This window comes from Fundulus heteroclitus, unplaced genomic scaffold, assembly GCF_011125445.2.
Source record: "Fundulus heteroclitus isolate FHET01 unplaced genomic scaffold, MU-UCD_Fhet_4.1 scaffold_80, whole genome shotgun sequence".
NCBI lineage: Eukaryota > Metazoa > Chordata > Actinopteri > Cyprinodontiformes > Fundulidae > Fundulus > Fundulus heteroclitus.
The window spans coordinates 196,849-210,888 of record NW_023397252.1 but is presented as its reverse complement, the minus strand read 5'-3'; the positions used below and the strand labels follow the sequence as shown (position 1 = coordinate 210,888).

At 42.4% G+C, this 14,040-nt stretch overlaps 1 protein-coding gene across 2 annotated transcripts; it reads left to right on the top strand.

Moving 5' to 3' along the window:
- On the top strand, positions 1-2,264 carry LOC118562031 (major histocompatibility complex class I-related gene protein-like). Of its 2 annotated transcripts, none has more exons than XM_036134329.1 (4): positions 1-242; positions 1,015-1,293; positions 1,379-1,680; positions 2,228-2,264. In XM_036134329.1, the coding sequence occupies exons 1-3, from the start codon at positions 101-103 to the stop codon at positions 1,639-1,641; spliced, it is 684 nt and encodes a 227-aa protein (XP_035990222.1). In that variant the 5' UTR covers positions 1-100; the 3' UTR covers positions 1,642-1,680; positions 2,228-2,264. The 2 variants fall into 2 exon arrangements, with proteins under 2 accessions (XP_035990222.1, XP_035990223.1); XM_036134330.1 differs by having other exon boundaries at positions 2,242-2,257.
- Positions 2,265-14,040: the final 11,776 nt, after the last annotated feature.

The window sequence follows — 14,040 nt, the reverse complement described above, 5'->3', positions numbered from 1 at the left end:
TACTGCTACCTATGGAGTCCCAGGCTTTCCAGAGTTCATCGCTGCTGCAGCACTGGATGAAGTTCAGGTGGGCTACTGCGACAGCAACATCAAGACAGTCATGCCCAGACAAGACTGGATGAGGAGACTATTGGAAGGAGATCCTGGACATCTGGAGTGGTATTCTCGGAGGTGTCTTAAAGAGCAGCATGTCTTCAGAGCATACATTGATAACTTTAAGCAATGTTTAAACCTGACTCAAGGTAATGTTTTGGATAATCTTCACCAATTTTAGTTTCTCTCTTGTGGTATTTCTAGGAGGCATCATGCATTTTAATTTGTTACATTAAATGTAATTTTATGGTATAAAAGGTCCACAGACTTTACATAAATATTACTCTTGGATATATCTCTCAACCCAGCTAGGATGAAGGAAGATGCAGAAAAGTTACACCTCACAGTTTTCATCACAACATCATGATGAAATATAAACGACCAAGAATATTCCTGAGTTATCATTCTCCTATACTCATATTTTTCATTGCATTCAATCTGCAGTTATTATCTACATTTAATTATCTATTCCATATGTAGTTTTAGGTGTAATTTTTATTTTTCCGACACATGATTTTCAGTATGCAGCTTGGCCACCAAACACTGTCCAGGTGACAGTGTTTGGTGGCCAAGCTGCATACTGAAAATAAAACACTTTCTTTTGACTTTTAGTTATTGCTTTGACTTCTTTATGCCTCATCATTTCTCTGCTTAATCCACCTTGTACTCTGATTTTATTTCACTGGATGTTTTAACCAGTATAGTTTTAACCTAATTTTACTGTTAATTTTTTGCAAAATTCAGTCTGACTTTCTTAATGTTGTTTCCCTTAAAAATTCCTTTTTTTGTAACACACTGAAGCTATTTTGAGTATCATAAGTTTATGTCTCAAATGTACATTTGTCTTATTCAGCCATAAGATGTAACTGTACATGTAAAAGCTGTGTTTCTATTTTTTCTTCGTTTGTTCTTGTCTTTCAGGTCCCTACATTTTGCAGAGAATGAATGGCTGTGAGTGGGATGATGAGACTGGGGACATTAAAGGGTATAATCAGTATGGGTTTAATGGTGAGGACTTCTTAGCCCTGGACCTGAACACACTGACATGGACTGCTCCTAAATCACAAGCTGTGGTCATAAAACTCACATGGGAGGGGAATAAAGCTAAATTACAAAGTAATAAAAACTACTACAACAACAAATGTCCTGCCTGGTTAAAGAATTATGTCCAGCATGGGAGGAGTTTTCTGCAGAGGTCAGGTATTTGACACTATATTTAATAGCTGCAACACCTGAATCAGCAGGAATGATACGTATCATATTTAGGAATATTTTCTCTCTGCAGAAAGCCCGTCTGTATCTCTGCTCCAGAAGACTCCCTCCTCTGTGGTTACCTGCCACGCTACAGGTTTCTACCCTGACAGAGCTGAAATATTCTGGAGGAAAGACGGAGAGGAGATTCACGAGGGTGTGGAAAAAGGAGAGATCCTCATGAACAATGATGGGACCTTCCAGATGAGTGCTGAACCCAACATTTCATCCGTCCAGCCTGGATCTGGAGGAGATATGACTGTGTGTTTCAGCTCTCTGGTGCTGAAGATGACGTAATAGTCACACTGGATAAATCTGTGATCCGTACAAACTGGGGTAAGATAGACCTCTGTGATGGCTCCACTAATTTAGGAGCGCAAACTGAAATGATTAAGCCACATATGTAGTACCCTTTAAGAGCACATTATTTCTTGGTATATTCATGCATATTTGGACAAGGCATTTTAAAACCACTTTGAGCACATATGCTGGTGAAGAAGAAAAAGGATCCCAAAAGGCATGAGTTACTTGTCCCCATCAACAGGCTCTTATAGAGCATTGCAGCCAAAAACAAATAAGAAAATGTAATGTCAGTAATTAAGAATTATATGAAGAATGTTGTCTCTTTTCTGCTAATATGGTGAATTTACAGGTAGATGTTTTGTGAGGTTTGTCCTTTTATTTTTAACAAAATGTCCATCACATGGGAATTTAGGGACATAGAACACATTTTACTATTTAAGCCCCGAATTTCTTGAGGGAACTTTTTTCCATTAAACTCTAAGTTTTTTTTGAAACAACATAAAATCCTTAAAAAAAACTATTTTAGAACCGCACAGCTTAATTTCCTAACTGTTTGGCCCATGTTGTTAGACCCTCTCAGCGTCTTCTCCAAAGATTCCTGTTGCTGGAGGTGTTGCATTTCTTCTGGAAGTTTCTGTAATTGTTGGCGTCTTCTTGTTGAGGAAATGTAATGGTGAGGAAACAATGGATTTTCTACATGACAGAATTTGAAGTTAATATTAGAGATTTATTAGCTGATAATTCCATTCTTCCTTAATGATGTTTATTCTTTACATTCCAGGATTCAAGCAAGTTGATGGTAACTATTCTTTCTTGAAGTGTTTTTTTTTTTTAATGAATGAGTGGTATTGTATTTACTGTAACAGGCAAAAGTTCACATTTTGCTGTTTGTCTTGGCAGGAGAAGATTAAAGGACAATGTTTAACTCGGTGGAGAGTCAATAAATTCACACTTTCTCAAATACAAAACATGTCTGACTTTAAATTTCTAACGGCAACATAGAGGGCTAATACTGCATAAAACGTTGTTGCTGTTCTATTAAGCTCAGGCTAGGATCAGCTGGTTTGTTGATCTTGGAGCTGGACTTATTATACATCTGTGGTTGCTAACTTTTTAAGGGTGACTTTGTATTTTTTTAGAAAAATAATTTATTTTCATCAGATTTTACATATGTACTTAACATGTTGTCTTAAATACATTCTTGTTTTCACCCTTTCTGGAAATATGTTCCATAGTAAATACCAGAAAGACATTTTCTTCATATGAAACAAAGAGGAAGCAGTCACAGAAGGTTAAAGGCATACTATGCAACATTTTTCAGTTAATTAATGTGTTCCATACCGTTTTGGGTGATTAAATAAGTCATTTCAGGTCGAACAAAGGTTTTCTCGGCCGCCCTGGTGGTCTGTGGGGGAAATACCACACTTGCAATTGCAAGAGCTCACGGCCCGCACCCACAGAAGTCTCGCTTTACGGTGAGAACTCCATGTGTTTTTGCCCTGCCATTCACTATATGCACGCGCGAAAGCAACAACAAAGAACCGCGTGTTAACGTCAAATAAACATGCAAGCATATCGGGTTTTTTATTATTATTATTTTTTTTTATTTTGGCGAGACGCTACCGCGGCTTGGCGAGGCGGTGGCGGTAGCGTCTCGCCAACATAAAAAAAAAAAAATAATAATTATTATTATTTTTTTTATTTTTATTTTATTTTTTTATTTTTTTTCTTTTCCCCAGTGTCCTGTCTAGCACTATGGCAATAGGAATTGATATCTCAATGCCAGATGGAGCTCGACAGATTTTACTTTTACAAGTGGAGCAAACAGCTTTCGCCATAGTGCTCCACTTGATTTATGCTTGTAAATAGCTTTATTATGATTCCTGCAAGGAGAATTTCAAATTATATGGACATGACAATGGGAGAGTAAAGGAAGAACAAAAAGTGAAAGAAAAGAAAAAAAAAAGAGTAGAGGTGAAAGAAAGAGGAGATAAAAGGAAGAGAATGATAAAACGTCCTCTGTCTGCTCCATCACCTGGAAAGAGACACAAAAAGAACAGCACAACCAACAGACATAAAGCAACAGATACACTCGAATAACACCTAGATGCCATTGCTAAATCATATATATTATTATGTAAGCTGACATGTGTAATGTGATATTTGAAAAAAGAAAGTGACACAACATAAATAAATAAATAAATAAATTATAAGATTACTGTATATAAGTGAACACTTAATACCTGGGACCCAGCACCAGTGGGAGATGTGAAAGTGCACTAGTTTAGGTGAAGATTATCCAGAAATAGCTTGATAGTGATTGTGGAGAACCAAAGACCCACCTTCCCCGAGCACAGAGGCAGGCGTCAGGGGACCCGTAGCCCCGGACTCCCAAAGGGGTCCCTAAAGCAGGTCGCCCAGGAGGGGCCGACACAGGATATATGCAACCCCCCCCCAAGGAAGGAGCAGAGACGACCCCGAGGAAATCCCCCAGCCACCGCAATGCCGACGCCCTCAAGAGCCGCGGAGACGAGCCCGTGGGCTCCGCCGGCAGCCAGCCCCGCTGAAGTGGTCCCGGCCATGGGCCCTGAGGGCCAGAGGCCCCAGGGGCGCCCCGCCCCCGCGACGAGGGCCCCGGCCGCCCCCCGGGGGGCCAGGCCCCGCGAAGAGGCCGCCAGGAGCGGGCCGGCGCACGCCCGGGAACCCGCCCCAAACCCGAAGCCAACTAATGCGCCAGGGGGCCAAGGCGCCCGCCAACGAAGTGGAGGAGGGCAGGACGTGGGGGGATGGGCTCCGCACCTATCGGAGACTTGAGATGTTCTTGGGAGAGGGAGCGGACCACACCCATACCGGAAAAAAAAAAAAAAAAAAAAAAAAAAAAAAAACCTCATTCACCCCATCCCTCCCTTGTGCCCCACTCGCCACACACAGAAAAAAAAAAAAAAAAGACGCTGTACACACATTCCCACATAACACTCACATCCAACACTGACCAAAGGGGGGGGGGGGGGGGTCACCCCAAATCGACTATACGACTGCTTGTGCCCGACCCCCGGCCCCTGACCAGACGCCCCCCGGACCGGGCCCCCCCAAGAGGGCGGGCCAACACGACCCGCACGAGCCACCCGGCCAGAGCCCCCCCTCCCCCTAAATACCTAATAAACCCACTCCCTCCCCCCACCTTACCCTTGCCATCCCTGCCCCCCGCCCCCTGGGGGGAGCGGAGGCATCAGCCCCAGACCTGGTAGGCCGCTGACTGCACACCGCAGCCCCCCGCCAAGACCCCGGACACAGTGGCCCGCACCTCCTCCAGGCCCCAGACTCCTTGCCTCCATCGGAGAACGGGGGTGTGCAGAAGACCCCGACCCTCGAACAAAGGTTTTCTCGGCCGCCCTGGTGGTCTGTGGGGGAAATACCACACTTGCAATTGCAAGAGCTCACGGCCCGCACCCACAGAAGTCTCGCTTTACGGTGAGAACTCCATGTGTTTTTGCCCTGCCATTCACTATATGCACGCGCGAAAGCAACAACAAAGAACCGCGTGTTAACATCAAATAAACATGCAAGCATATTGGGTTTTTTATTATTATTATTTTTTCGACTATACGACTGCTTGTGCCCGACCCCCGGCCCCGGCCCCCGACCAGACGCCCCCCGGACCGGGCCCCCCCAAGAGGGCGGGCCAACACGACCCGCACGAGCCACCCGGCCAGAGCCCCCCCTCCCCCTAAATACCTAATAAACCCACTCCCTCCCCCCACCTTACCCTTGCCATCCCTGCCCCCCGCCCCCTGGGGGGAGCGGAGGCATCAGCCCCAGACCTGGTAGGCCGCTGACTGCACACCGCAGCCCCCCGCCAAGACCCCGGACACAGTGGCCCGCACCTCCTCCAGGCCCCAGACTCCTTGCCTCCATCGGAGAACGGGGGTGTGCAGAAGACCCCGACCCTCCCTACGCCTGCTCAAATGTTGTGTTGTTGCATGTTGTTCTCAAGTGCGTTTAAAAACTGGGAGCGCCGAAGGGGATGCACGGCACAGCCCACCCCCCTTTCGGAAGGTAGCTGTTGCCAGCGCACCCCTTCCGTGTGACTGCCCAGAACCCTCAATGTCTAAGTGGGAGAGGAGGTGAAGGGAGCCGTCCGAGGTGAGGCCCACACAACATAAGCCCCCTCCCAGACGTCTTCCCCCCACCCCCCCCCCCTACCATGGCCTATATGAGTGTGTGATGTGAAAAATGTTTGAAGTGAAAGTGTCTAAGATGCAAAATAAAATTGGGGAGAGGGGCGTCACCAGAAAGTGGCAACCTCCAGTAACGCCCCCTCCCTAATGACCTGCATGTGTGGCGGCGTGATGGAGCAGGCAGAGGGAGGAGTCCGGGGATGGGGAGCAAATGACTGGGAAGCCAACCCAGGGAGCCAGCTCCCCTACTGACTCCAATAGGCACCCCCGCTCCCCGAAAGCCCCACCTAGAGAAGGGGGCCTCGCCAGCGGCACCACCGTAGCCCGGGGGCCAGGGAGAGGCCGCAGGGCCCGCCAGCCAACCACCCACCAGGACCAACACCTAAGCCCCCCCCCAGCCCACCCACCAAGCCTACTTAAACTAAATAAATAAATTAATAAATAAATAAATAACAATAACAATAATAATAATAATAATAATAATAATAATAATAATAAGAGGGGGGGACCCTGGCCAGCCGGCCCGCACGAGCCACCCCAACCCCACCCCCCAGGTGAAACCCGCACCAGAAGACGACACGGACCAGGACCGGGACAGGGGGCCGGACACAAGCCCACCAGAACATCAACCCCCCCCAACCCCCCCCCCCCCCCCCACCCGTGGATTTAATCCCTCCCCAACACTAACGTTCAAACAACTCACCATACATTCGACAGTAGACATCCAGGCTGGGTAGATCCCTACTCCCCCTCCTTTCCCCCTCCCCCCACTGGCAGAGTGCCTTTCCAATAAAGGAGAAGAGCATCTGCCCAGAGGTGTTAATGACCATGCCCCCCTACCAGCTCAACGGGCCCCGCGGGGCCTCTGGGCGCACCAGAGGCCCCGTGCAGGGGTGGACACCCGGGCGCGCGCCGGCCCACACCAAAAGCGGCACACCCCCCGGAACCGGAACCCCCGAGGCCCCGCCGGGGCCCGCGCCCGAGGGCGGCGCGCCCCAGGGACCCCAGACCCCCAGACCCACCCCGGCCCCACCCAGCGGCAGCACAGCTACCAGGTCAGTAACCCACGTCCGTCAACACGCAGCTCCCAAAGAGCGCCGCAAGCGGCTGCAGTAGGCCACCCGTAGGCCTCCCAAACTCCTCCCAGATGGGGGCAACAGACCCCGGAGCCGGATCCACCAGGCGCCCTACTCCAAGTGCCCCCAGGGCCCCAGGAACCCCTCCATCCAGCCACTGCGCCCTGCAGGAAGCAACCCACCGCCCCCTATTCCACTAAGTGATGGTGTTGATCAGAGGAGCCCAAAAAGACCAATCAGATGTGGAAGCAGATGCTGTCTCTAGATTAATATGATCCAACAAAAGATCTCTATACTGATTGATACTGAGATTTTGTTTACTTTTCCAATTCATGAGGATAGTTTTCTTTGCGATGCATAAAGCAGTAAAAACCATGTAAACTATTTCTTTTTTCAGAGGACTTTCCTCAAAATTACCGAGCAGGCAAACTGATGGGGATGGTGTAATCTTACAGCTCAAGCACCTTGATAAGTCCTTACATATCTGTGTCCAGAACCTCTGGACTGGTGTGCATAACCATAACGCATGAAAATAATTATCAGGATGATTGCCTATGCAGTGTGGGCAGATATTAGATTGTGCCAGACCCATCTTGAATAATCTTTGTCCTGTGTAATGTACTCTGTGAAGGATTTTGTATTGTATTAGTTGTAAGTTGGTGTTTCTAGTCAATTTGAAAGTTCTTAGACATGTCTGAGCCCAGAAATTTTGTTCAAAGGTGCCTGATAAATCTTTTTCCCACTTCATTATAGGAAGAGATATCGAATCATCTATTTTAGTCAGTGTCCTGTATGATTTAGACAGTAGTTTGGGGGGGGGGTTAAATCTAAGAACTCTATTATATTAGTTGGGACTTGTAAACCACCATTAATATGCTTATATTTATTTTTAATTATAGATTTAAGTTGTTCATATTCCAAGAATTTATTTTTACTAATGCCATATTGCATATTTAGTTTAGCAAAATTGATGAACTCGGTTCCGTCAAGTAGATGTCCCAGATATTTAATACCTTTATTCTTCCAGTATGTAAAGTTTATCATTTTATTATTTTGCAGAATATCAGGGTTATTCCAGATAGGTGTACGACTGCATGGGATAAGGGATGACTTTGTCATTTTGAGGAACTCCCACCATGCTGTCAGAGTAGAACTAATGTTGATATATTTGAAGCATGTATGCCGTTTTATATTTGAGCTTATAAACGGCAGATCTGAAATCATGATATTATTGCACATTTCCTGTTCTATATCTAACCAAGGCTCATCTAAAAGACTATTTTTTATCCATTTAGAGATGTATTGTAGCCTATTTGCTAAGTAATAGTTATGGAAGTTAGGCAGATCTAATCCTCCCCTGTCTTTAGTCTTCTGTATTGTCTTTAAGCTAATACGTGGGGGTTTATCTTTCCAAAGAAATCTAGAAATGGCAGAGTCTAGAGATTTAAACCAGTCAGATGATGGTTTATTGGGGACCATTGAAAATAAATAATTAATTCTAGGTAGGACCATCATTTTTATTGAAGCTACCCTACCCATAAGTGTGATTTGAAGCGATTTCCATCTTTCAAGGTCCTCTTCTATCCTGTTTAAAAGTGGGGCATGGTTAAGTTTAAGTAAATCTGTTAATTTATTCGACACAGTAATACCTAAATATTTAATATTTCCTGATTGCATTTGTAAATTTAGGGAGTTTTCGAGAGAGCAATTAATTGACAGTACCGTAGCTTTAGACCAGTTTAACGAGTAATCTGATACTTTGGAGAAAGATTCTAGTATTCTAATTACTTGTAAAAGAGAATTATTTGAATGCTGGAGATAAAGTAATACATCATCCGCGTACAGACTAATCTTGTGCTCTATTTTCATGCATTTTATACCTTTTACAGCTTTTGTTTGTCTGATTGTTGCTGCTAGAGGTTCTATAAAGATGGCAAAAAGTGATGGAGAAAGAGGGCATCCTTGCCTGGTGCCCCTCTGTAGACAAAAACTGGAAGATATTTGATTATTTGTCCTGACACAGGCTGTTGGAGAATTGTATAGAATTTTTAACCAGTTTATGAATAAATCGCCAAAACCGAATTTATGAAGAGTAGCGAATAAAAATTTCCAATTTACTCTATCAAATGCTTTTTTCTGCGTCTAAAGACAATATATTGGTTTTAATGTTTTTACTGTAGGAATAATCAATTAAATTAAGTAATCGGCGTGTATTTGTGGATGACTGCCTTCCTCTGATGAAACCAGTTTGATCTGGATGTATTATGAGAGGAGTTACTTTGTCTAATCTTTTTGCTAAAGCTTTACAGATTATCTTAATATCCACATTAATTAAGGATATGGGACGATAACTAGTGGGCAACACAGGATCTTTGTCTGGCTTGAGCAGAAGGCTGATGGTGGCAGAGTTCATATTAGCTGGAAATTTACCTTTTTCCTGTATTTCCTGCAACATTCTGTGGAACGTTGGGACTAGAATATTCCAGAACTCTTTATAAAACTCAGTGGGGAATCCATCTGGACCTGGAGCCTTTTTATTAGGCATGCTTTTAAGAGCTTCCTGGGTTTCAGCTGTTGTCAGCGGGGAATCCAGTGTCATTCTTTGGTTATCTGATAATTTAGGAAGTGTAATTTTATCCAGAAATTGCTTAATATCCTTCTCTGATGGATTTATCTGTGGTGTGTATAAAGATTTGTAGAAATCGCGGAAGGTATTATTTATACACTCTGGTTCACTTACTGTATTACCAGTTGAATCTGTAACTGCAAATATAGTAGTTTTCTCCTTATTTATTTTAAGCTGATTAGCTAGAAAGCTTCCTGACTTATTGCCATGTTCAAAATTTTCTATTCGGAGCCTTTGTATTAGAAATCTATTTTGCTTTTCAATATAGTGGTTTAGTTCTAATTTTACTTCACGGATTTTACCTAACTTCCCTTCTTCTTGAGATAAATCTAGTAACTTAAGTTTTTCTTCTAATTCCTGAATCTTTTTGTTTTCTTTTTTCTTTTTATGAGATGAGAAAGAAATTATTTTACCTCTCATCACTGCTTTTCCAGCTTCCCACAATATCGATGCCGATGTACCTGGTTGATCATTGTATTCTAAGTATGAGGCCCACTGTTCTTTAATGAATTTTATAAATTCTTCATCTTTAAGCAGTGATGTATTAAATCTCCAGCTTTTGTTTTGTGTGGTGTGGGAGATTTTTAACTATAAAACTATATAAAAGAATGATGACACGGGAAACGAGGTCTTTCTGCTTGCCAACTGGGAACCCAATTTATTTCAGGCTTTACCTCTCAAGCACGTACGAACGGGTGTGAGATAGGGTTCTGATTACAACATAGTGTACATGCATTTTATATCCCACAGATGGGTGTGTGTTACAAATAAGATTCTACATGCATCCATTGGTCCACGTCCTTCCAGCCTCCTTTGGCAGACATTGGTCTTATTTCTGGGAACAGCTCCACAAACGTTGAAAAACAGACAACCTTATCTTGTCAGTTGACCTCTGTTTGGGTCACACAGGATGTCATGTCCTGGTCGTATTCTGGACTTGTGCTCCCTTTGCCTCGCTTTCAGGACAAACAGACTTCAGATGTTTTCCAACCCCTACACATCCTCCCTTGTTACGTTACTTACGTAACACTCCTAAGGAACCCTCTATATACTAAAGTACATAGACTAAACATCGTATAAAGAGAAAATCTGACTCCACACTAATCAAGCTTAGCTGTAATGATAACACATCTAAAAATGTAATTGCTTACACAACCAATGGATAATATACTAATGTGATCACGGTGTCCACATAATTGTTGATCAACACTGACTTGTAATAAGTGCAAATTACAATCAATAACACATTTCAGAGAGAGAGAGAGAGAGAGAGAGAGAGAGAGAGAGAGAGAGAGAGAGAGAGAGAGAGAGAGAGAGAGAGAGAGAGAGAGAGACAAAATAGTCATTGCTTTCACATTGGCATCAATCCAGCTGATATGGAAGCGAAAAACCCCGTTGTTGGCACTTATTCATGTACTGTTCTCAGGGGAAAAAACTCTCCCATGGATCTCGGTTCCCCATCGAGCATCCGCCAGTCAGGTCGACCGGCATCAATTGGAAATCAGCCATGCTACTTGCAATGAAATCCATCACTTATCATTCAAAAAGAGTACCTAATAGAATGTAACATATACAACCATCAATAAACAACATATGAAACACATGGATTATATATATGCAAATTATCTTGCTAATAAAACTGATACGGAGGGTTAAACAGAAACGAATGTTAAAATATAATGTTATGACAGATTAAACTAACCGGCCGCCTGTGCTACCTTATCTACTAATGCTTTATTGTATTATATTTTATTCATTTAATCTTAGATTGAGTAACTTAAACAAGGTTAATAGGGTTAGTCAGTCTTCAGTTCGTGTGCTTGGTTTGATGAGTCCATGGACACGTAGCAAAACAAAAGAGTCCGTCTCGATCACGGGTACTCCTTTCCATTTGGAATGAGTCTGTAGCATACGTGTGAGGCCATAGACGTGACCAGGCGGCCGGGATGTCAGCCTTTTCGATGGCTGCTGCCTGATGTCATCCATCTATACATCGTCCCCACAATCCACCTTTTCAAAATAGGCACAACACAACACAGAAACAATAAGATTACAATCAGTGTTATTACCAAAGTTAGTCCTGTTTTAGCGGCTAAAACACCCCATTCTCCTAAAATTTCTTCCAGACTTTTCCACGACCAGTTGTTTCTACCAGCATTCTCTTTTACTTCTTCTTTAAGTTTCATAAGTTTAACCATTACTGCCCTAAACGAACCTTTAGGAGCTGTGTTCATGGGAATGTATGTACAGCACTGATTACCGAACATGTGACAAACACCTCCCTTATTTGCTAAAAGCCAATCTAAAGCTTGTCTGTTTTGTATTACCATTCTACTTGTTTTATGTACTTGGTCTCCCAGTGCCATAAATCCTTCAACCGTGAAATTTATCATCCTTTGCTGATTATAGTAAATGTAATTTATCCATTCAACATTTTTATTAATAGTAATTTGGGGTAAAATAGACTCAAAACCTGCTTTAATTTCATGTTGTGATTTAAATTAATTTGGAATTCCTCTTGGTTGACCAATAAGATTTAAATAAACTCCTTCATTTAGTCCGTAATCGTCTAGACTCTGACGAGACCTATTTTTACCTGTTTCAATCTGAGCTAATTCTTTTACCCCTTCATACACTAAAGTTATTGGTACTTTCATTCGTACTAATGCACAGAGCCCTACCCACTTAAGTGGTAAGGTGTTCATTAGCATGTCATCACCACACATCCAGTAACTGTCTGCCACTGGATACGTTTGATCTCCTAAAAAGAAAAGTTTGGGAATTGTCATAGTTATATTTTTACAGTCCTCTTCTATAAAATTTGGGTTTTCAAACCAAACAGGCTTTGTAGCAAACACTGGTGTTACATTTGCATGCTTAAATCAAGATAATACCCAGGTTACATTACATTTTCCAGTGGTGTTTCCTACATTAATTCCTTCATTGTCCTCAAAACCTCCACTTACAAAACATTCGTAGTTTGCATCATAATCTTTTTCATAATCAGTGGGTGGAACATTATCTGTAGTACTAATGTTAAATTCTGCACACAATGATTCTAATTTATACCCTTTCCATTTTTCTAAGTATTGATGAGAGTTCCTTGAGCCATATAAGAGTCTGCAACTCAAACCACACATAGGTAATTTAAAGAATGACACTGCGTCTTCTCTTGAAGTGAACTCACCATTCCTACATTTTTGACGTTGTACACCTGCACATTCTTTTGACGTATATTTTTCTGGAATAACCATAGGAACTGCTCCCGGAGCAGCAGTACAGATTAAGCAATCATTTTTAGTTAACTCTCTTGCTGTATACCATGACCAGCTATACCATGTATTACGTATGGCTCTTTGCCATAAAGGATCACCCCTTGGTCTGATTCCATGCCATTTAATATCCTGTAATTTATTTATTGCTCTTGGTGTAGCTATTTTTGGATTTTGTTTTTCATAAAATTTATCCAACCCTTCTGAGAAATCTTCACATCCTTCCTTTTCAGAGCATCCATACTGTTTTGGATCTGGTTCTGCGAATTCTAATATTATGTTGTTGTCCTGATCTGATGTTACCTCAACCGGAGGAGGTGCCATTGTAATTAATCTTATTAGTGAGGGTTTAGTAGTATTTAACACTTCCTTTGTGGTTTTAATTGTATTTGAAACTATTGGCTGTAGATTTGTTTTAGTTATAACAGTTGTTGGAGGTTCAGTTATTATGTTCTCAGGTCGAATCACGGTAGGTTTTACGTTGTCCAAGTCCCTAGCAACCTCTGTAGGTTGCACTTCCATTTTACTTGTATTTACCTTTGTAATATCACTATTATTTGTTGAAATTTGTATTGTGCTATTGAAAATTTTAGACGCTGATGTGACCGTTAATGTATTTTCCGTTGAAGTTGTCGACTTATTTAGTCCTGATTTAGTGACTGAAGTAGGTAACGTCACATTTCCACTAGGGTCAGTCATTTTCTTCACTTCTACTGTAGTTCTAGTAGCCATAGTTGTTGGGGGAAAACAATTTACATCTTCTGGTAAAGTCTCTTTACGTGGTATGGTCCATAATATAGTTGAATCTACTTTTCCACTCGAGGTGACGTCTTCGAATTTCAACTCGTATGTTTTATTAATCCGGAAAGCTATTACATTTGCTTCAATAATCCATCCACAATCTGCATTCCAAACAGTCATATTACAATTAATGTTTTCTTCATTTTGACTTGATAATGGATGACCTACATTAGTATGCGAATTACACATCCTTCGTCTGTCACCTTTTTGCAGTAATCTAGAGATAATCACGTTTCTTTCAACCAAGTCATATTTATCACTGTCTGGCTCCACATGTATCCTAATTCGGTCATTAAACATTTGGACTGTAGCATTTAACTCCTTATTTCCTATTCGTTCTAAATCACCACTTCCTGATACTACATTGTGGTTTTGTAGATTCTTCATTGTTAAGTTATATTTGTAAATGTCCTCGGGATCCCTGTGGGATTCTATTTCTT

Bases quoted from the DNA above. Each gene is read 5' to 3' on its own strand.
- LOC118562031 (XM_036134329.1), top strand. From the start codon at position 101: ATGCCCAGACAAGACTGGATGAGGAGACTATTGGAAGGAGATCCTGGA. The intron at 243-1,014 runs GTAATGTTTTGG...CTTGTCTTTCAG, and splicing joins ATGTTTAAACCTGACTCAAG to GTCCCTACATTTTGCAGAGA. The intron at 1,294-1,378 runs GTATTTGACACT...TTCTCTCTGCAG, and splicing joins GAGTTTTCTGCAGAGGTCAG to AAAGCCCGTCTGTATCTCTG.